Below are 21,357 nucleotides of genomic sequence, written 5' to 3' on the forward strand. Positions count from 1 at the left end.
GAATGTGACTAAATATCGAAACAGTTGGAGACAGATTCCCGATTGAGATTCACGTCTCGATTCGAGTCGTATTGCGTAAGGTGCGACGTAATTTTCTTGCTTGTGTTGCAGGTCTCGCTCGCCCTCGGACTGGAAGCGGGTGGATGGGGCGCGCTGGTGGAGCGGACGAGCGGTAGCGGTGGCACCATGCTCGGCCACGGCGGCTTCACCGGCCTGGCCGGGTTGGCGCGTCGTTGCGGCGTCTGCCTGGCGACGTTCCCGTCGCCGTGGCTGCTGGAGCGTCACGCGTTGCTGCAGCACGCCGGACAGACCAGCGACGACAAGCCGTTCACGTGCGAGCAATGTGGCCAGCGTTACCGCTACCGGTCCGCCTACGTGAAGCACCGCGAGCAGAATCACCGCGCGCGACTACCGGCCGACAAGCTGTTCACCTGCGACGTGTGCGGCATGCAATTCAGGTATCTAAAGTCCTTTAAGAAGCATCGTCTCAATCACGCGCTCGAGCGGCTTCAACGCGCGCCCGAGCCACAGAGTAGCGTCGTCGTCGTCTCGACGCCGGCCGAGCGCAGCGATCAGGTATCGAGCACCGGCGAGCCGTCCCAAGTGGAAACCGGCAGCGATACCACGACGAACCCGGGCGACGCCGAGGAGTTGCGCGGCGTGTTCTCCGAGGGCGCCCGCGGTGACGAGAGCGTCTCGGAGACCGCCAGCATCCAGGAGAATCCTGGCGATGCGGTGGAGGTTCAGATAACGGAGACCACCGCTGCCGGAACCGTTGGTGGCGTCGGTGGCGGCGGCGGTGGCGGCGGTACTAGCAGCGAAGCCGGCGACGTGGACGACAATGTCGTCGATGACGATCGGCACGAGCCGAACGAGGCGATAATTAGCCTCGCGCGAAGCAGCACACGCGAGGCCGATCGGCGCGAGCGGCGTTTCGCCTGTCCGTTTTGCGGCAAATGCGTAAGATCCAAGGAGAACCTGAAGCTGCATGTGCGCAAGCACACCGGCGAACGCCCGTTTGTCTGCCTGTTCTGCGGCCGCGCTTTCGGCGGCAAGAGCGATCTGACGAGGCACTTGCGTATCCACACGGGCGAACGGCCCTACCACTGCGAGATGTGTGGCAAGTGCTTCGCCCGGGCTGACTACCTCTCCAAGCATCTCACCACGCACATTCACCAACGCTAACGCGATCGCATAACTCGGCTTATTACCCACCTCGGCATCCTCGAAGCCGGAGAGCAGCGCGACGACACTCCTATTTCTCACCAGCGCGTCGCTTCGCATCGATAAGCTGCGACTGTCGCGGAACGCGACTCGAGGATCGATCTTGCAAAATTACGCTAGCGATGTATTAATAAAAAAACAAATTGATTGCTATTCTCCGCGCACTAAACTATAAAGTACATGAAACAATATTATTCGGAAGACAAAAATTCCCACCGCTTACTTTGGACTCGTAAAATCGCGTCGTAAGACTGTGTGTAGTCGATCGATCATTAATTGTTGCAAGATTATTCCTCAACTGTCGATTCACGACAGTTATCAATAGCTCTCCGCTCTCGGTTGTCCGTTGCCGAGTAAAAACCGTTCTACTCGCGAGAGGTGCAAGCAAGTCGGGTAAAATCGGGTGAAACAATTCCTACTGTGAAGAAAGAGAGAAAGAAACGGACCGCGTCCATTCATCGCCGCCGGCCCAACAAGACGCGTCAATTACAGAGAGAGAGAGAGAGAGAGAGAGAAGTAGTAAAACGCGATTACGCGCAATCTCACTGCTACTACTACGATCCACCAGCAGCACGTCTGACGATGGTTTCTAAGCTACGATAGTGAGACTAACTTGTGATAAGGGATAGGAAACCAAAAGAAAAAAATTAGAAAAAAAAGAAAAACCAAAGAACGCAACGACGCGGCGGGCGAAAGCCGACGGTCAAAGGCTTCCTTTTGTTGTCTTCTTCGTCTTCGTGCTCCACTGACAAAGTGATATATTTGTAATAGCTAACGTAATAGCTAACCTTGATATACTCGATGTGTATTCGATATGTAATATAATTCGCGATGAGCCGCGTACGATAACGATAATTTCTCTTTACGCGAGCTCCGTGCAGACGCGAACACGTCGATGGAATTTTTTTTCTTTTTTATGAGGATAATTCGCAGCCTGTACAATTGAGTAGTTTAGCTAATGATGAAATTTTCTCTCCCTTTTAAACTCGGGCAAATTAATCTTGCAATAAAGAAAATTAAATTTTGAATTAAATTTGATTAAAATTATAAATTAAATTTCTTAAATTAGACATTCTTAACTACAGGATTAATCTTCTTAAGTTCTTGGAAAAGTGGGTTAGAACTCTCAGGACTCTTCAACTCGAAGAACTCTTTTGCCATGAAAAACACACTCTCGACAATTGGTGTACGCGTGCACAGCATGTTCATGTCTATGGAAACCAAGACATAAGTTATTACAGACTCGCAACGCCTACACTAGACATCTTTGATTATGCTGTCAGAAGCGAGGTGAAGCACGCAAACGATTATTCATGAAGAACTTTTTAAAAGTTTTGGCCTATTTTACTAATTTACTTTTTTCCTTCAACATAATGAAAGAATGAAACTCGATATAATTATATCGCGATGAAAGTTAAGGTATCGATTCTGAAAGGTATCGTAAAAATTACGTAGCGCACACATACGCGATATAAATTTAAACACTAATTAAATTTCTATTGATAAAATTATATTTTTCTCCCCTTGGAAAAGAACGCCAATTTTATTTATATTTAAATTTAGTTAAAAATAAATGTGGAGAGATCTGTATTATTCTGCCCCATTTTTTATAACAGCGATAAAATTCCTGAGATAAATTTGAATAGAAATGAGATACAGCTGTGACATTTTGCTTTGAAATTCTATCAATCTATAAGGGATTAAATCATTCATTGAATAATTGTTTTATCGAATATATCAAAGGCGATGAAATTCACGACGTGTTCGACGTTGGCACCGATCGGGAGGGCGAACCTCCCGGAAAGCGTTGCCGGTGCCTTTGAATTCCCAGAATGAACGAATGAATAATATATCCTTTCCTTGATGATGCGGATAGCAATAATATATATCTTTCGTTCTCTCCCGTACGTCTATGTCAGAGACACCAGCGCGATTTAGGTTCGTCGTCGGGAGCCGCGAAGTAGCGTCTTGTTGCACGGTCTACATTCGGTCCTTCCAAAAGTCCTCTTCACTTAGTCGCTATCCACTCTCTTAGATATTTATACACGTGTATATACGCGATATACATACACACATACATATACAATAACGACATGCTGTCCAGTTATGCGCGAGCGCAGAACGAGAGTGGCCGGCTCATTCTCTCGGGATCGGTCTCGTAAGTAGCTTTAACTTTCGACCACTTCATAAACCAAGTCCGATCGTGCGATCCCGTGGCGAGAAAGATAGAGAAAGAAAGAGAAAGTGACGGAGATAGCGATTCTTAGAGAAAACTCAAACGAACTCGAAGGACTCGAACTCTCGAACTCACTTTACGAGGCCGAATCCCTCCACTTGGTCAGGACACTTACTTAGCCCTTAAGTGATATATAGTGTACTTGTGCTGCTCTGTGTACTCTCGCGCACTCTCGAAAGTACGCGAAACGAAGTTGAATAACGAAGGTGCTATCTAACGAATAGGGTTGATCGTCAGATGCCGGCCGGCCGGTACTTCTACCCGAAAGACAAAAAATATGAAGAAACAAAACGCGACGAGAAGAGAGTAAAGCGAAGCTCTACATTGCCAGCTAATGTCGTGCCAAAGAGGGAACTTTAGATATGAGGGAGGAGAAAGAGGAGGAGAGAGAGAAAGAGAGAGAGAGAGAGAGAGCAAGAAATAGGTAGAGAGCGAGATTGAGAGTGAGAGAGAAAGAGAACCTATTCCGTCGGGCGAAAATTCAATTTCCCTCCAAGACCGGCCCGGTGCTGCGATAGGCCAATTTAGTCCGTAATTACCATATTATTATACCGTCTCGATAAGGATGTAATTTAACGATTAAATAATATGTCGATATTGTCGTCCGTGGTCGGTGGTGCGACCATCGTGTCGAGGTTTTATTAAGAGGAACGTGTCCAACGAATGTCAACGAGAATTCGCGGCGAGGCGCGGGGGAGCGTTTCGCTCGCGTTCGCACAGTTTTGATTTCCCACTTCTCGCCGGTTCGCCATATATATATATATACATATACTCGTCCGCCCTAATAAGTACGGACGTACATATGCGGTCCTCGCGCATTCGGGTTCGAGGGGCGCAGTCTAGAAGATTAAAGAAAACAGTTCCATGACGCCTGACGCTCCGATCGTTAGTCCAGTGCCCAACGTCCGCCCACTGCCGTTTCATTTCCACTATGCACGTCGGATTCGTCGTTACCGGAGAAACCGAGGGAAACAGCAAATCGTTATGAAGCAGAGGTGAGATTTTTGGACTTGGAAAAAACCTCAAGTATTTTATCATTATGTACATTGGTGTATTAGTTTCATTCTGGTATACTTTATAATTATTGACGCACCTTTTTGTTAACTAAATACTTTCTGATGTCATACATTGTTACACGTGTATGCGTCATTTTATTCATTTTTAGTGTTTTAGAATCAAGCTCGGTACTTTTGCGCAATGTCTGACTCTCGAGTTTCTAAAATTCTTGAATCCAATTTTTGCATCCTTCGGTTCTTAGATTTTGACAGTCTTGGAAATGTTCAGCGATTTTACTCATGTTTGCATTAAGAGTTCATAATTCCGTTGGAAAAAAAATCGCACGATCTCCGCTACGATCGCGACTTGAATCGCGATAGGACTTGATAGGAATAATAGTCACAGTGCCAAACGATTATTCTGCACCGAAGTGGAACGAATACTACGGTAAGGCGAGGAAACGCGATCGTATAACTGCAACGCGAATGCGAGAGCAATTTTGAAAGCATTTGCTATTTTCCGAATTCGGTTGTCCCTTCGTTTTAGGAGATGGGAACGAATGAAAGTACGTTCCGAATTAAACCACCGGAAGCACCACCGGATGTAGTGCTTGCGTTCGGGCGTAATAACGCTAAACAGTAACTACGCGGACAATCTAATCTCGTTTACAGCGGAACACATTACAACGGAATGCGTTGTTACTCCTATTTACCGTATTAATTGTATTTTGTAGACAGTAATACGACTCCGGGTCAGCTACCGCCACTTTGTTCAATTAACCGATGGAGAAACGCACATTCTCGGATAGTCAATACAAAATCGAATTCTTCCGATATGATTTTTAATAAACATCGATATCGGGGACGAGGAGCGTACACATTTTTTTAACGACGTGATCGCGGAATACGAAGGTACCTTAAAGTAACAACTACATGATGTGATATTTTAATAATGTGTGCCAGACGTTTAATGTATAGTACAGACTACTAGTCACTTCTCGTATAATTAGTTAGAGTTCGACGGGCGCTAATCGTATGTGATAAAGTCGATTAATCTATCTTGTGTATATGGGTCATGGATAATGTGAATCGAAGAATACTTCCTATGATATGCAGCTGATTTTAATCCTGACACAAAATCGAACACGCAATGTTTTATATTCGCCGTTCGAAGTTTAGACCTTCGCACGGTGCGGCTATGTATTTTCGACTTTTTCATTTTATTCTTATTTATTTTATCAGTTTTTTGTCATTCGAGTTGTAGGAAATTGCATCGCTTCGCTGCTACTTTTGTCAATTATTATCGAGAAATATCCTTAACAGAACTTAATTGGGTTTAAACGATCAGAGCCGGAACACACCGGAAGAGAATGGAAAGCATACCAAGGATCGGACAAATCGACATTTATCCGGATACGCGGGGAATATCGAGTCTCGTGGATTCGTTTATACACTCGCATGCTCTGAAACTTACATCGAATTCCGGGAATCAATTAATCGCGACGCGCACGGCGTGTGTGCGACTCTCCGTATCGCACGTTAGTTCGCGTGATAGCCAGTCGTCTTTCAATCGAACTCCGGTAAAACATAGCTACCTACCGAATGCGGTAGAATAATATATTTATCGCCACGCCGCACCCCATGCATGTGCGAAACGATCGACGATAGTTTTTGACTCGTATTTTCAGGCCAACGATATCAGCATCGCGATATCAGGATGCATACTTAAAGTTTCGAATTAGTCCTAGGAATACCAATTTTTCTCTCAACTTGTTTATTTTTTAACAAAAAAGTTTTGAACAAAGAAACTTCTGAAGAATTTTAATTATATGTGATATTTATTTTTTTTAAATAATTTATATATAAATATTATATAATTAAAGTCTTTTAGCAAATTTTTTAAAACAGCGGTTTCCAAATTTTAATTCAAAGAAAAAAAATTTTAGACAAAATTCTTAGTAATGGATGGTATTTCTAGGATTAATTATCTTTCGCATATTTTATAAAGCACTCTTCTAATAACAATTGCAGTAGATCACCGCGATTGCAATTGCAGCATGACAATTTTGAATCTTGCGACTCGCTCTTCTATTGCAATCCAAAATCTTGTCTCTTCAATCTTCAATGCATTTCCAAAATCCGCCGGATAAATTAGATTAGCACGGTTTTGTCATCATGCAAAGTGCAGACTGGCGAGCTTTTATTTTCCACGACTGTCCTTTACACGCATCGATCGTATAAATCGAGGGTTGCATTCTGCAGCTGTAGCTTGTCGATGCACCCTATCTTTCATAGAGATTGAAGGGTGCAGTGTGTGGATCGAAGCTCAAGAATATAATCTCCGTGAACTCAATTTTCAATAGCATGGACGTGAAAAATTTGCATGTGAATCGTCACGAATAAACATACGGATCATTTTTGGGCCTGTCGGAATTTATCAAAATGACCTCGATTTCAGTTGCTTTAATTGATTTGCGATTTTTGTTAAGAGTTTCGGAAAATTAATTTTGATAGAAATTGAAGAATGAAATTTATAGATGTCTCTAAGTTCTGAAAACAACGGACTCCGGACCACCGAATCTTTCGATCGCCGAAAACGTCACGGGATCGGACGATCGGATGCCCCATAAACAATATTTTGTGTAATTTAACTAACGTGTAATACTTATATTTACGGATGAATTTACAGACAGGTACCGTGAACTGTTGCAATCCGTCTCTCTTATGGCCTATATACATGTTGAGAAAGTGTGTGCTGAAAGTGAGCGTCGCGACGTTCGACCCGACGCGACGTTAAAAGGGAGCCTGCGTCTTCGAATTTTATTTCCGAAAGAATAATCGATACGATTTTATTGACTCACGCGTTTTTTCCTTCAGTTTGTCTAAAGATACGCTTGATTCAATCGTCGACTCCTCTAAAGTGGTGGACTAACCGCGGTTCAGGCGTTATGGAATACATTGGGCATTTTAAACCACGTTTAAAGTTATAGCTACAACACCAAGTAATATATATACAAATATATACAAATATGTATATACGCACATATGTATTTGTATATATGCAGATTCTAATATATATATAAAAATATATATAAAAATATATAAATATATATATATGACGATAATATTATATATATATGAAAATATATTTAATGAATGTTCCTATATTTATACTATAAGTACATAATAAGTGTATATTATATTGATATTCGATGGCGATTTCAGGTTTTTACCAAAACTTAAATGTCTGTTTAGATAGTAGTTACTATCGGATATTAGTTTAAAAAAATGCTGGAAGAGCGAGAAAGACGGCGCGTGAGGAGGGGAGAAAGAGAGAGAGAGATAAAAATGAGAAACAGAAGGAAAATGGAAAACAGGTTGTGTGGCGAGGCGACAAATTTCAAAATCCTCAGAGACGTGTGAATTGAGGGCGGTTAGAGGGGGAAAAGGGGACACATTAGGGCACGTATATGTTAAACGGGTTTGCGTGTGTCGACGGCGAGGCGAGGGTCTTCCTATACTGACTGAACGATCAGATGTGATATACGCATAAGGATTAATTATTTACTCTAATCGTATATATGTAATTAATATTAATATGGTTACGATATACAAACATTATATCTATATATTGTGTATAGGTAGATAGGAACATATACAATGTTTTTAATGGTTTATCTATGTTCCGAGGATATATGCTAAATGTATTTAGGTAGGAAGCTGTAAGAAGGTCTCTCGCCGTTAATGTTTGATCGATAGAGACCTCCGGCTAGCGAGCGATTCAATTCACGCTAGAAAATCCTCCATTGCGTATTTTCGCGTACCTGTTGTAGAAGAGAACGCCCCCGTCAGCCGGAAGGTATCGACATCCCGACTATCGTAACGATATGAATGATTTACGTGTTTTGCAGCGAGAAAACGTCCTTGCGCTATCATCTATACGTACGTCTTGAGAATCGTTAAAAAGACGTCGATAAATAGAGGAATATTTGATACTTTCTGCCTGTCATTATTTTTACAGTTTTAATATTTTCGGTAATTTATGAATTCTATTTTCTATCGGATTGTTTTAACAAATTGAAAATCTTTTCTACGCTCCTTTAAGAGATTAGACATTTAATATTGAACATTTGAAAAGTCCAAATATTTTAACAAATTTCAAATATATAAAAGACAGAGAAATCTCATTTTACAGTCAATTCTAAGTGTACTTTGCTCAAACAAAAATTTAATATAAAGGTTTATTTGAAGTTTTATCAAGACGTTTTGAAAAAAACCCGATTTTGCTGAGACATTCGAAACTCTGCAAATAAAAAAAATGTCAAATATTGTAGAAAACGCGAAATTAGGCAATGCAGGCTCTTCTCTTGCGAATCCACGGCTAGCTCATAGAATGCAGAGGGGGGGAGGGGGGGGGGGAATTTTTGGGAGTGTTTCGATTTTCACGCGTTCCGTGCAATAACAGTTTGCTCAATCCTCGGTGTCCGTCGGTCCGTCCGTACGGAACGACTACTTGTAGGTTATAAAAAGACAAAAAAAAAGAGAAAGACGAAGAAAACATGATGAAGACGCGAAAGCGTCTTACACACGCGTGTAGAGCGCAAAGTGACTTAGAAAGTAGTAGCTCGACTCGTTATAGTAGCCAGACTTTTCGATCCTAATTAGCCGAATGGACTTTATCTCCTTTTTCGAAACTTCCTTCGAGTCTCTCTCGGTGTCTTCGGTGTCTATTCTAAAGAGATTTAAAGTGAAAAAAATATATAAAAAAAAATAAAAGCGAAAAAGTTAAGCGTTTAGAGCCTCGGTCTGTGTAATAGCGAACCTAAGAACACGCGGAACCTTTTTTCTTATCGGCGTGATTGATTGAAGAAGGAGTCAAATCTGAAAGACAAAAGGCGGTCCCTGAATACATTCAATGATTGTGCTTATTGTTTTTAGCAGAACTAGTCGTCGCTAAATCTACTCACCGAATCGCTGCTATTCCGGCAATTATATGACTGATAAAAGCGCTGTTACTTCCTCTTTAAACATATGCCGGTCCATTTAACGTCGATCAGTTAATCAGAAGCGTAGGCGACCTACTTGTTACAAAAATTATTATAGATTATATATATATTGACTTTTGATATAAATATATATTTTTCCTTTTTATTTTATTGTTAAAAATTCATAATTTCGGATCTTAATTTAGCTTGAGTTTTTTTCACATTTTACGTTAAAATAAAGAATTTAAATAAAAATCATAGATGAACAAGCTTGTGAAAAAATTCTATCGCGCGAAATTATGTTATGTCTCTATTTTCTTTATGTCACTGTAGACGATTTGGAAATCTTAAAAACATCCGCGAACTTTCTGTCGTTGGTGACATAAGCATCGTGCGGTCCATCCGCGTGTATGTTCCCCCGGAAACGTCGTCGATAAAGAAAAGGTTCTGCGACATATTGAATTCCGCGTTTAACTTTAACGAAAGTCGATTTTGCAATCACTTTGCCGTCGCGAGAAGAATTAATAAGTCCGTGGCCGTACTATCATAATTGTTTGTCGTACCTATCGTTAGATAATTAATTGTAATTTAATAACTAGCACATAATTAACGATAACTATTATACAAAGCGGCGTTACGGACGCGCGTCAGCGCGCGCGAAAAACCCGCGCGAAGGGGTGGGTCCGCGTCGCCGCGCGTGGATGTTAGAGATATTTTTCAACTTGTACTAAATGTGATAAACCGATGAATTGACAATGAGCAATCTAACTGTAATATATGAATATTATATATTACATATATATACATACACAAATATTCTATATATATAATATTACGCGCGCGACACACACAAATATTATATATATATTATATATATATATACATGTCTGTCGTACAAGCCGTAATTAGGATTTACTGTAGCTAGTACGTGTTAGCTTATTAAACGAACACACTTGTAAATGGCAGATGGCGGAATGACGCGTTTATGCGGTCGAGATAAGAGAGAAAGGAAACGAGAGATGGGGTGAACGAGAGGGAGAAGAGGGAATAAGATACAGAGGAAGTCACAAGAGTTAATATCGTATGCCGTCTCGAAATCTGTCCACGAATTTTCCATTGACGCTGGGCGCTGTCGTGCAAAAGCGAAGAGCGCGTCCGCGACCCTCTGGCTCTTCGGCTAACTAACTAATTAATTAAGAGAACTTGGAGTAACGCGTGAAAACAATGTCTCGCGAATCTTTAGCGCGCGCTGTCGTTGTAACAGGATTTACAATCATATCGCGATTTAAACGAGCAAGTTCATAATGATAATGTTACAAAATAAAGGGCGAGGAAAAAGGATCACTGTGGAGAAGAAACTTGTTATTAGATCTTACAAAAAGAAATGAATTTTGTCATTATTATTGTTATCCATTGTTATCTACTGTTATTACTTTATAAAAAATTATAAAAGACATTGTTATCATATTTTATTATTAATTCTTTTAGATAGCCACGATATTTGAGATTCACATGTGAAATGACTTTTGAAATAATCTCTGCAGCCAGGAGTGGCTGATCTTACAAAATTTGTTCGGGTGAATTTTATATTTATATAATAATAATGAATAAAAAAAAAATGCGAGATACCGTTTCGTCAATCTTGTTGCAACGTTTTTGCGCATGGTACCATGCTGGAAATGGAATGGACATGAAGCTGACATTTAAAAATCGATCATGGTATTGCTTGCAATCGCGAAACATGAATCACGCAGCCACGTTCTCGAAGCGCGTTCGATATATATATTACGTATGTTATAAACAGGCGTTGGTACAAAAGTGCGAATCTCCCACTTCGAATCCGATCCTATCGATCGCGAGCGCCGATCCGTGATCGACGATCGATCGACCAAGTTAAACGAACGACTAACGAAACGACGAATTAATTATAGTGTTTTACGAGCCATTATTTAGCGCGGCGCCCCACGTCATTGGTACGCTTTAACTAACGGGGAATATAAAAGTATTGTGTGAAATAAGCACACCACTATTACCGGTATATATTATATACATTGTAACCAATTGTTGTCTACGATATAATGTTATTTTTCTAATTCATATTCAATTGTTATTGTTGAGCGCGAGCGAGAGAGCGCGAGGATGAATGGGGATGAATGACAGAGAGAAAGAGAGAGAGAGAGAGAGAGAGAGAGAGGGGGAGAGAGAGAGATAGAAAGAGAGAGAGAAAGAAAGAGAGAGAGAAAGAGAGGGGAGGGGGATGATAGACGCAGACAAGAATGAAAAAAGCGAGAGGCGAGAGAAAGATGGAGAGAAAAAGAGGAAAGAGAGAAAGGTATTGAAAGATTGTGGAACGGGGATGAGAGCGAAAAATGCGTACGAATGGAAGATGAAAAAAAGCACATCGAATACTTAAGCGCGAATAATGTATTCGATCAGAATAGAATCTCTTGTACTTTCCATTTCCATTTGCTTCCCTTTTGAACACATTTACATACATCGTCACGTACAACGAGTTCTATGTCTTTCCCAGGTGTTAGCAGCTCGATTCTTATATAGATAAAATCGTATTGCGGAATACAATTATAAATTAATATTCATTATCTTCGATCGATTGTAAAGCCGAGGAGTCTCAAATGTGCCAAAAAAAAAAAAAAAAAAAAATATTTCCTTTTTGTAAAACTAAATGCAATTTTACATCTTGATGTGACAGTTCTTGATCTTAGCTCTATATATAAAACTAGAATTTATAATCCACAAATTCTAAGTTCTAACTGTCGCTTCGTATCAGTCGAATTTGCTTTCTTATGAAAAAAGATCTGTCTCAAGATCGATAATTTTGATTCATTCTCTTTCCGCTTTTTAGAAGCCGCAGGATGTATTGTTCCACATATTGGTGTGACCAACATTTTCTAACTTGGCACTTTGAAACTTTGCGACTCGAATTTTAATAGTAGTTTATAAGTGGGGGTGTTTTTGTGCGAGAGACCGCCAAATCGAACTTTCGTCGTCCCAGTTCCATATTCGTCCCGCGCACAGTTTGTTGTGTGCCCCCTTTAGTTCTGCTTTTATTCTCCGCAGAGCATTTTCCACGCGTATAGAAAGTGTGGAAATCGCGCGGCGAGACGAGATGCAAGTGGTGACGGTGCGCGATTAGCGCGACGAAGCGCTACAACGGTGCGCCGGTCGTCTGTGATATACATACAAAGTCGCGAGCGCACAAGTATTGTATTTTTTGTAAGGCTCATGTACGCCACGCAGATTGTGATAATTGAGTTCGCGGTGTCGTCTCGAGAATGGACGATGGACCGGCGTACCTGACGTTGAACGGCGCGAAACGGATTTAATCGAGTGCGATTCGGCGGACCATCCTTTATTTCTCTTCCGAAGCAGAGTGAATGAGGCTTTTACTGTTACGGTTACTGTTTTAACTGTGCGAGGAGGATGCATTCTTTAACTCCAATATGCTAATTCAGAGGATTTTTAATTGCTTCTTGACTCATGCCAAAATAAAAAAAAAAAAAAAAAAAACGTTCTTGCTATACAATAAAAGTATAGCGAAATACTTTAGATTTATACTTCGAACTGTGTTGCTGTTCCTTTTTAAAAAATATCGAAAAATTTAATTTTTAAGTGTACTAGAAAAATTACATTGATAGATGTGCATGAAGTGATACTTTTTATATGGGGAAGCATAGAGTTATGAAAGGATTTCATTTCGCCTTGGAAAAAAATAATAAACGTACCGTGTTAGGACAGTCTCGAAAGAGACGAATGCTGCCTTGTATTCTGATTTGTTCGTTAAAGCTGTCGAAGAACTCTGTCGGCAGAATATTGCTCGCACGTTGTCTTGATTAATCATTGTTATCTGATCGAAGTGAATCTTCGCCGAGAGTTTCGGAAAAATGTAGAAAGAACATTGATTAGAATATTGATTTGAACATCAACTAATTCGAGCTTTTATTCATCTTTATCCAGTGCCATGATGATCATTTTAGAAATTGTTGAGACTCAAATGAATGTGACGTATCAAAACAATTTAATTTTACAAATTACGATAAATTACAAGAATATAACCGACTAAACACTTATAAATTCTGTATTTATATCGCGAAATGTTTATCCTTGCCGAACGCTTATTCAAATGTTCTAACACACCGATACAATAGCTGTTGATAAAAATCATATTGAATTATGTAAAGTTATTTGACCGCAAAAGTCTTGAAAAAAAAATCGTAAGTCTCCACACGAGTTTCGTGTTCGCCAATCATTAATCGTGCAATCTAACCATCGACCTGCCTTATGTAAAACTGCAAGTTTTATTCCGGCTGTATATAAAACGGGAATTTTTTACGACATTGGACGCGCAATCATGCCGGATATTCGTAAAGAGAGTGTTTAATAAATAACGCGTTTAAAACGAAATCGTGTTAGATTGGCACGCTCTCGATGCCCGTGTGAAAATTTTACGAACTGCACAATGTTCAATACAAGCCGAACAATCACAATAACCGCACCACTGTCGAACAACCGATCGTTATAAATTCGTAACTTCCGCCGGATATGCATAAAAGCTCGATTTATATATTCAATATTCGCAAAAGTCGAATGAAAATGCCTGTAGATTTGGTCTCGGCGAACGATTCAAGCGCGAATCAATTATTTCTATAAAATCTCAACGGGACTACGTTAGTTATGTAATTACGCGTCGCGTTTTTGTGATATTTTTAATCTGCGGGTGCGAGCGTCTGCGTGTATGTAGTACGTTGTTGTTGAATCCGGCGTCCGTCGCGACGCCGGAAAGATTGTAAGTCGTGTAATAAAGTTGTGGCTGTAAGGTAACTATGATAACGTCAATGATGATAACGATGATGATGGAACGTCTGGCGCGGTGATAATCGTTATTGCTATCGTGTAACGTTTAATGTATATCAGTGTCGTGCAAAAAAAAATAAGAAAAAAAATGAGCGGCTGAAGCTCCTCGGTGTTGTGGGTATGCATACTCGTTCCTAGCAACTCGTATGACAATTACTATTCGATACTACTCATAACAATTGCATTGATCTACTTTACTCTACGTACACTTTAAAGATAAATAAATACATTCTGTCCAATCTCACCTACCTATGCTTATGTCTGTTCCTCCCCCCGTTCATTCATCTTCCGCTACGACTATTCTTATTGGAGGAAGAATTTATTCCGAAGAAGGTAAATCTGTATTTTCTTATAAAAATAATCGACTACTTAAATGACGGTTAATGCGGTTGTTAATTATCGCGTGCGCTTCAAGAAAGTTAGAGAGATCTATCGCGTGAATCTTTTCGCTAATCTTTTTGTTTCCAGGCGAGGAAATGGAACGAAGAAACGTGTCTAGAAGAAGAAACCATATCTCTTTATTATTCTGTCAACGATATTACATGATTCATTTCAATTCAATCGACTTTTTTTTACAATATTTAATACTCAGATATTTATTTTTAGTAATTTGTTATTTTTCCAGAGTTCCAGACTATGTCATGGTTATAGAGTATTTTCAGCTAGCTATTATCGGCGTACGGAAAAATATGTACGCCTACATATATCTATCCATCTATCAGCAGTAGAAAACGATTAATTGGCGCGAACTGACGAACTTATTCTAGCGTCGCAATAATGTGATCTATTCTATTAAATGATACATTACATAAAGATTACATTTTTCTTACTAGCGATTTGTTTACTCTAGCAAAAGCTGCCTACAATCTAGAGATTATTATATCTTGTAGCACATCTTTGTAAATGCACCATAAATGTTGTTATTATTATATATCTTCATTACGCGCCGTGGCGTTTTTATTATTTATTGTTCTAAACTGGCAGATCGAGAGCATATACATTTCATATAATGTACGTACACGTGGCTCAGCGTATGTTACTTTTGGCCTCCAGTTGAAAATGGGATGGATACAATCGGATATCAGTGACTAAACGTGAAACATGACTAGCTTGAAACGGCGATTCTATGAATCCGCGGCGCGTTACAATGTTCCGACGATTAATTGCTACATGCGACATTTTGTTTTGCGCCCTGCAATTTGTTTCACATAACAATAGTCTCGTATTGCGATATCAGAGTATCTGACAACAATAATGCATGGAAAATGTATAATATAACATGTATATTAGTTATATCCGAGCCACGTAGACATGCAAAGGATAGAAGACTTTGAATTCTTAACAGTTATTATCATCGATTTTTTTTTTTCGATAAAAATGACATTTCATTCGATAAACGGATCTCCTTTAAAAACCGATAGAAAAATATGTTTTCATCGCGTTTTATCACTTCATCGAGATAGCGGAATGCTGAAAAATTACGATAAAACACAATATTCTATTCATCGTGAAAGTACGAGTTTTACGTAATTATAAATATCGTTTCGCGCAGAGAAACATTGAATAATTCTTTATCATTATAATTTTATAAGCAATAACTACTTTATATGAACATTGTTCGAATTTTCAATCGCCTATACTATAAAAAAAAATATTTCTGCATTTTTTTCGTTAATTTTAAACGCTCAAAAAACTGTATCGAAACTAAAAAATAACATGTTTCATGTTACGTCTATCACATAATATTATCATCGACTTGATAAGCAAAACTTTCATATAGAATCACTAGAGATTCGATCCCTTTGTCCAATTCGTACTAGTTACTATTGCTATCGTACATATAAATTATATACGTACATATAAGACATATAGATAAATGCAACAGACTTAAAAAAAAAAAGTAACAACGAAGTGTTAAGCTACAAATAAAGCTTAAAATGCAAATGTATATCGTATGATATTATAGATCTCAGAAATGCCTTGTCATAAATTGTGTCATGTTACTGTAGTACATATCCATACGTCGTGGTATTGTAGATTCGAGTCGCGCAAATATTTTGCACCAAAAAGTATCTTAAGCGTATAAAAATAATCCACCGTGTGGATATCAATGGGTACGTCCATTTATCATTCTACCTATAATCGGACTTTTAGCTCCTCCATTCTCTGCTTTATTCTTCTTCGCATCTCTTTGTATCTGAAACAACAAATTCATATTACAATTTTCATTTATGCATTGCTTGTTTATGCACTCACTTTTCTTTCAAAAGGAGAATTTGACGTTCCTCTTCGTAGTGATAGCGTTGCAATATGCCGTGGCATTCCGCTAGGGACAGATTGAGAAACTGCGCAACGTCGGAGCTGATTTCGGGCGTGGACAACTTGTCAACCAGAAACAATCGCGCAACGTTTTCATGTGGACCCAAGACTACTCTTACTTCCAAGGGATACTCGTCTTCCCTCAATCTTCTTTGTTCTGGAAATAATACAGGGCATGGTATCCTAGGGGAAAATATAATTACGTGTAAGATAATTTCAAATTTATGCATAGAATCACAATTCTCTTACCACCATTGTCGCGTACAACAAACAATGCAAAGTTATCGGATTTAGCATCGACTTTGTATTTGTCTAGCATAAGATTGATGACTTCCTGGGTGTTTACTAGACTCGTCACCCAGACGGACATCTGTGAACCATGAGGCGGTGTGAAGAAACTGGTCTCCCGATTGTAAAAATGACCGTTGATCGAGCAACGACGTCGCAATCGGTTTCGCGATTGACGCCTGCCGCCTGGACGTCGTCTGATCGCGGTGGAGCCTTGCTTACGACGCAAAACGACGCCATCCAACTGTAATCAAAATAGATTGAAATACAACCTTAAAAAAAAAAAGAAATCTTTGATTGAATAAATATTCTGGCGATGTACTTACCTCTAATCCGCTGTCTGTAGACATAGTCATATTATCATCTTCTCTAAACTGCAAAGAATTCACCGAATCCGTATCGCTGTCAGTTCTGTGTCTCTGTAGACAGTCTGGACCGGACAACGAACGATTCAGACCCTTCTCGATCCAACTGTCGTCGGTGCTGATCGATCTATTACTCGAGGCGTTCTTGTCCAAGCTGTCAAAGTACTCTACTCTTCGAAGCGTACCATTTCGATTAGAAGAATTACAGACGGGCGTGTCTGTACTGGAAGAACTACCTAAGCTGTGCGTCGGTGTGCTGTTCACGCTGCTATCGTTATCTCGGCTAGTAGTCTGGTGATTAGGACTGCTCGTTTCCGAGTTCTCGCGGGAGTCTGATCGATCGAGACTTGATTGCGACGAGAGCGGTGGCGTATCCACGCTGGATTGCGAACTTATCGACGGAAGATTCTCGGGCATCGTCTGGTACAATTTATTGCCATCCTCGACTTTTCGTTCGACCTACAATTATATTCCTGAATTTACACCTGTTTTACAAACCGGCATTAAATATGTCAAAAGTAAAACCTGTAAGAGTTCGTCTAGCTCATCCCATTCCATGTTTTTGACATCCAGCTTCATAGGTAAAGTGAGACTCTTTAAGTGATCTGGAGACGTTGGAACCGATTTTACGTTATTCTCTGCACTGCTATCTGTTGTGCTTTGAGACAGTTCATCCTCTTTATCCTCGTCCTCAATATCCTATTGCAATCAAAGGCAATAAATGCACACGCTATTATTATATGTGTCAAGATGTGAAATATATATAAATGACAAACCTCAGAAACGCTGTGTCTACATGAATTTCTATTTCGTGCAGTAACTACTGTGCGTTGATCGTCATCTTCCTTTAAATGAATCACACCACGAACTCCCCAATAAATTCTTAGTGCACCTTCTAATATCAATCTTCCATTGACCTGTTTCAAATTATTTATTTATAAAAAAGATTTAGATTGTGCTTTACAATAATAAAAATGTAAATGTTTTAAGAAATCTTTTCACCTCACGACTTCGAATCCCTCCACTTTTGCCTTCGTAATATTGGTTAAAAACTTTCAGCTTCGATTCTAAGTGAGACCTGGGAAAAATATTTCTTTTTAGAAAATTATTTAAATAATTATCTGAATAATAAAGTTTATCTTTATATACAATAAAATTAATTTTTTATAAATTATAGATTTTGAGATTTCTATCAGATTTCTATCAAAATAAATAAGTTACTATACAATTAAATAGTTTCAATACAAAAGATAAAAAACTCATGGTCTATTAAATTATTTGCAGGACACTTCTGTACATACTTGGTAATGATGCTTACCTTGGTAATGATGGTCGACTTTCCTTTTTTCCAAAACTTGTATGTGACTCCACTCTCGTACCATGACCGAATAGTTGGGGTCCAAACAGTGCTCCATAACAGGGAACATGGCAATAAGGCACACCTTTGTGCTGATTATAATAAAGAACATACATTTTATGATTGCAATCTATTATGTGATCTGTAACATTCATCTATAAAATAAAAGAATAAAAATTAGTTTGCTTGCATTACCTCTGCATGTTGCCCAGGATTTAATCGTTTGCCACATTCTTCACATCGTAGACATTCCGGATGCCAATCATAACCCAGAGACTGTTTACGCTCAGCTAAAAATGAATACGTTTGTTCAAATATATTAATTATTCACATTTGTGTCTATACTTTTTTCAAAATGATAAAATTAACAACATAATTCTATCTGTTATTGTACAATGATGCATAATACGCAACAATTCTGAATGGTACTGTGAATAAAGTAATACACAATAAAAAATTTGAATCTTTTAATAAATTTAAATCCAATATAAGACATAATTAAACGATACTTTACAATGCATACAATATCCCGTAGCAAAGTAAATTAATTGCTTAGCTCCAACTTGCCAACGACGTGATACTTGTCAAAATGAACACTTTGCTTCGAAGACTACGAATTGCTAAAGCTCACCGAAGTAAACGGGTTTTCCGCATTTGTGGCACTTCCACATGACGACGAACGCTCGGTGCAGCAATAAAACAACGGGCGTGTTTTCGAAACCTTAAATGCTTTTAAACCATTTTGTTTATATTAGCAGCGCACTTCGATCATTGAAAATGACATGCGGGTTAATTGGAGATGTTACTAGTAAGGAAACCTTTGTCGAAGGGAAGAATGGGAGGTATCATACTCCGCTGCTTTAGTAACCTGTAATCGTTAAACGCCACCTAGATTTAGTCTTACTTTTTAAACCTTTGTAACAAACTCTATAAATTATCATTAAACGGTAAAATATACTTATTACAAAATGTAAAATATTATACTCCAAAATGTAAAATATTATTACTCCATAACTGTTAATTTTACGCTGGACCTAGATTAATTCTATTAATTGTAAAATATTATATTATGTCCTATCTACACCGAAGGATGATCCTGCTTGTGGCTCATCCGACCACTTTCGCCTTCAGTGTGATTTTCAATTCGTCTACATTACTCGCTCGGATAAGCCACAAGCAGGATCATCCTTCGATGTAGATAGAGCATTATCAGAGAGAAACCTGAGAGGGGCCACGCTGCCGTTTTTTGCACGACGCTTTTACTAGGCCGTACACTAGCGGCGCGTACATCCATTTTACAGCCTGCCTGGAACTACATGGCCACATCCATTTTCCGGGATGGTGTAGATAAGGTATCAGGTTTCTCTCTGATATTATAAAAAATAAGAACATAACTCAAAAACAAAAATAATATCAACTAATTATATATTTTTTATAAAATATTATATAAATACATCCTGTTTACATATATTTAAAATATTTTTACATATTTAAAATTTTTTTTGTATTATTTTAGTGAAAAGTATGTTACATCAAATATTCTAAAAGTATATTAATTAAAAAAAAAAAAAAAAAAAAATAAACAAGAAAATAAGAGCTTGAAAGTGATGAGTAAAGATTTTTTAAATTATTTTTAAACCTTGGAAAGTCTTTCCTAAATATAACAAAATATCAGTCAATTAAAAAATCATTATCATTTTTATTTTTTACTACTAATTGTATTATATAAGATATATATTATTCTTACAATATGATTAAAAGTATCACATCTTTTCTTCACTACTTATTTTTATGCTGCAATTCCATCTCTTCCAAACGTTGCCTTTCAATGTTAGTATTGAACTCATGAATAAAGTTTTCCAATTCCAGAGTTGCTTGTCTACTTACAGGTGGAAAATATTCTTCCTTCGTTTTTACCACCCATTTTTCAAAGTAGTCTGGCTGATTAACATAGTGAAATATCCCCACAGGAAATGATATATACAGAAACATCTTAGCTACTTCTAATCCCCAACCCATCTTTTGAGTACCTTCAACAACATAAAATATTGTGCTTAAAGACACTTGTTTTTAATAATTATTTATAAATGCAGCTGTTATAATTTGCTATTAATTTAATTATCACAAGACAATCAAAACTAGTTAATAATTCTTCACATTTATCTAACTCTATTGTAACATTTTTTATTTAAACTTGTTTTAATTGTGCAAGCAAAATAATATTAAGAAATATTTATACCAATCAATATTATGTGCTATAATTTTACAAATAAGCAGCATTTTCACAAATACCTTTTTTTAAGTATTATTAAAGTCATAATTATAAAAAATTATATGATATAATATTGAATGGAAAAGTAAAAACTTTTCATGCTATGACGTTATCCAAATCTAAGTTACAATAATAATTAGAAAACATGACAGCATAGCTCAGATATGTTATCATATGTACACAGAACTTGCAAAAATTATAGTATAGGGTATACCTCAAATAGATGTTTAAAAAAAACTTGTAATATCAAGAAACACTTTATAGAAATATTCGAGGTTAGTTTCTGATTCCTGTTTATGTCAGCTGTGTTATCATAAACTATATAAAGTATTTAGTAAGCAAAACTACTGGTCCAAATATTATAGTTTTTTCTGTGGTTATCATCCGTGTATATTTGTTAGTGTTTCTTATTTTGTCCGCCAAGAGGCCGCAAATAAACGAATA

At 38.4% G+C, this 21,357-nt stretch overlaps 3 protein-coding genes across 5 annotated transcripts in view; 1 reads left to right on the top strand and 2 right to left on the bottom strand.

The window, feature by feature from the left end:
* LOC137000978 (zinc finger protein 211-like) overlaps positions 1-14,556 on the top strand; it is an 82,039-nt gene extending 67,483 nt beyond the window's left edge. The window contains exon 2 of the mRNA XM_067358705.1: positions 112-14,556. Coding sequence (XP_067214806.1) covers positions 112-1,185 — 1,074 coding nt within the window. The 3' untranslated portion in view covers positions 1,186-14,556. The remainder of the gene's footprint in view (positions 1-111) is intronic.
* Positions 14,557-14,808: 252 nt separating this feature from the next.
* Rassf (Ras association family member) lies at positions 14,809-19,555 on the bottom strand. Of its 2 annotated transcripts, none has more exons than XM_012360907.2 (10): positions 19,273-19,555; positions 18,837-18,931; positions 18,603-18,733; positions 18,287-18,362; positions 18,061-18,201; positions 17,810-17,983; positions 17,246-17,743; positions 16,881-17,163; positions 16,569-16,788; positions 14,809-16,509 (listed from the first exon to the last, which is right to left on the bottom strand). In XM_012360907.2, the coding sequence occupies exons 1-10, from the start codon at positions 19,310-19,312 to the stop codon at positions 16,449-16,451; spliced, it is 1,719 nt and encodes a 572-aa protein (XP_012216330.1). In that variant the 5' UTR covers positions 19,313-19,555; the 3' UTR covers positions 14,809-16,448. The 2 variants fall into 2 exon arrangements, with proteins under 2 accessions (XP_012216330.1, XP_067214798.1); XM_067358697.1 differs by lacking the exon at positions 19,273-19,555 and adding an exon at positions 19,156-19,268.
* Positions 19,556-20,049: 494 nt separating this feature from the next.
* Positions 20,050-21,280, bottom strand: LOC105668407 (protein PET100 homolog, mitochondrial). Of its 2 annotated transcripts, XM_012360780.2 has the most exons (3): positions 21,128-21,280; positions 20,389-20,671; positions 20,050-20,295 (listed from the first exon to the last, which is right to left on the bottom strand). In XM_012360780.2, exon 2 carries the CDS (start codon positions 20,658-20,660, stop codon positions 20,421-20,423), a length of 240 nt encoding a protein of 79 aa, XP_012216203.1. In that variant the 5' UTR covers positions 20,661-20,671; positions 21,128-21,280; the 3' UTR covers positions 20,050-20,295; positions 20,389-20,420. The 2 variants fall into 2 exon arrangements, with proteins under 2 accessions (XP_012216203.1, XP_012216201.1); XM_012360778.2 differs by lacking the exon at positions 20,050-20,295 and having other exon boundaries at positions 20,321-20,671.
* Positions 21,281-21,357: the final 77 nt, after the last annotated feature.

Source organism: Linepithema humile, chromosome 7 (genome assembly GCF_040581485.1).
Source record: "Linepithema humile isolate Giens D197 chromosome 7, Lhum_UNIL_v1.0, whole genome shotgun sequence".
In the NCBI taxonomy this organism is placed as follows: domain Eukaryota; kingdom Metazoa; phylum Arthropoda; class Insecta; order Hymenoptera; family Formicidae; genus Linepithema; species Linepithema humile.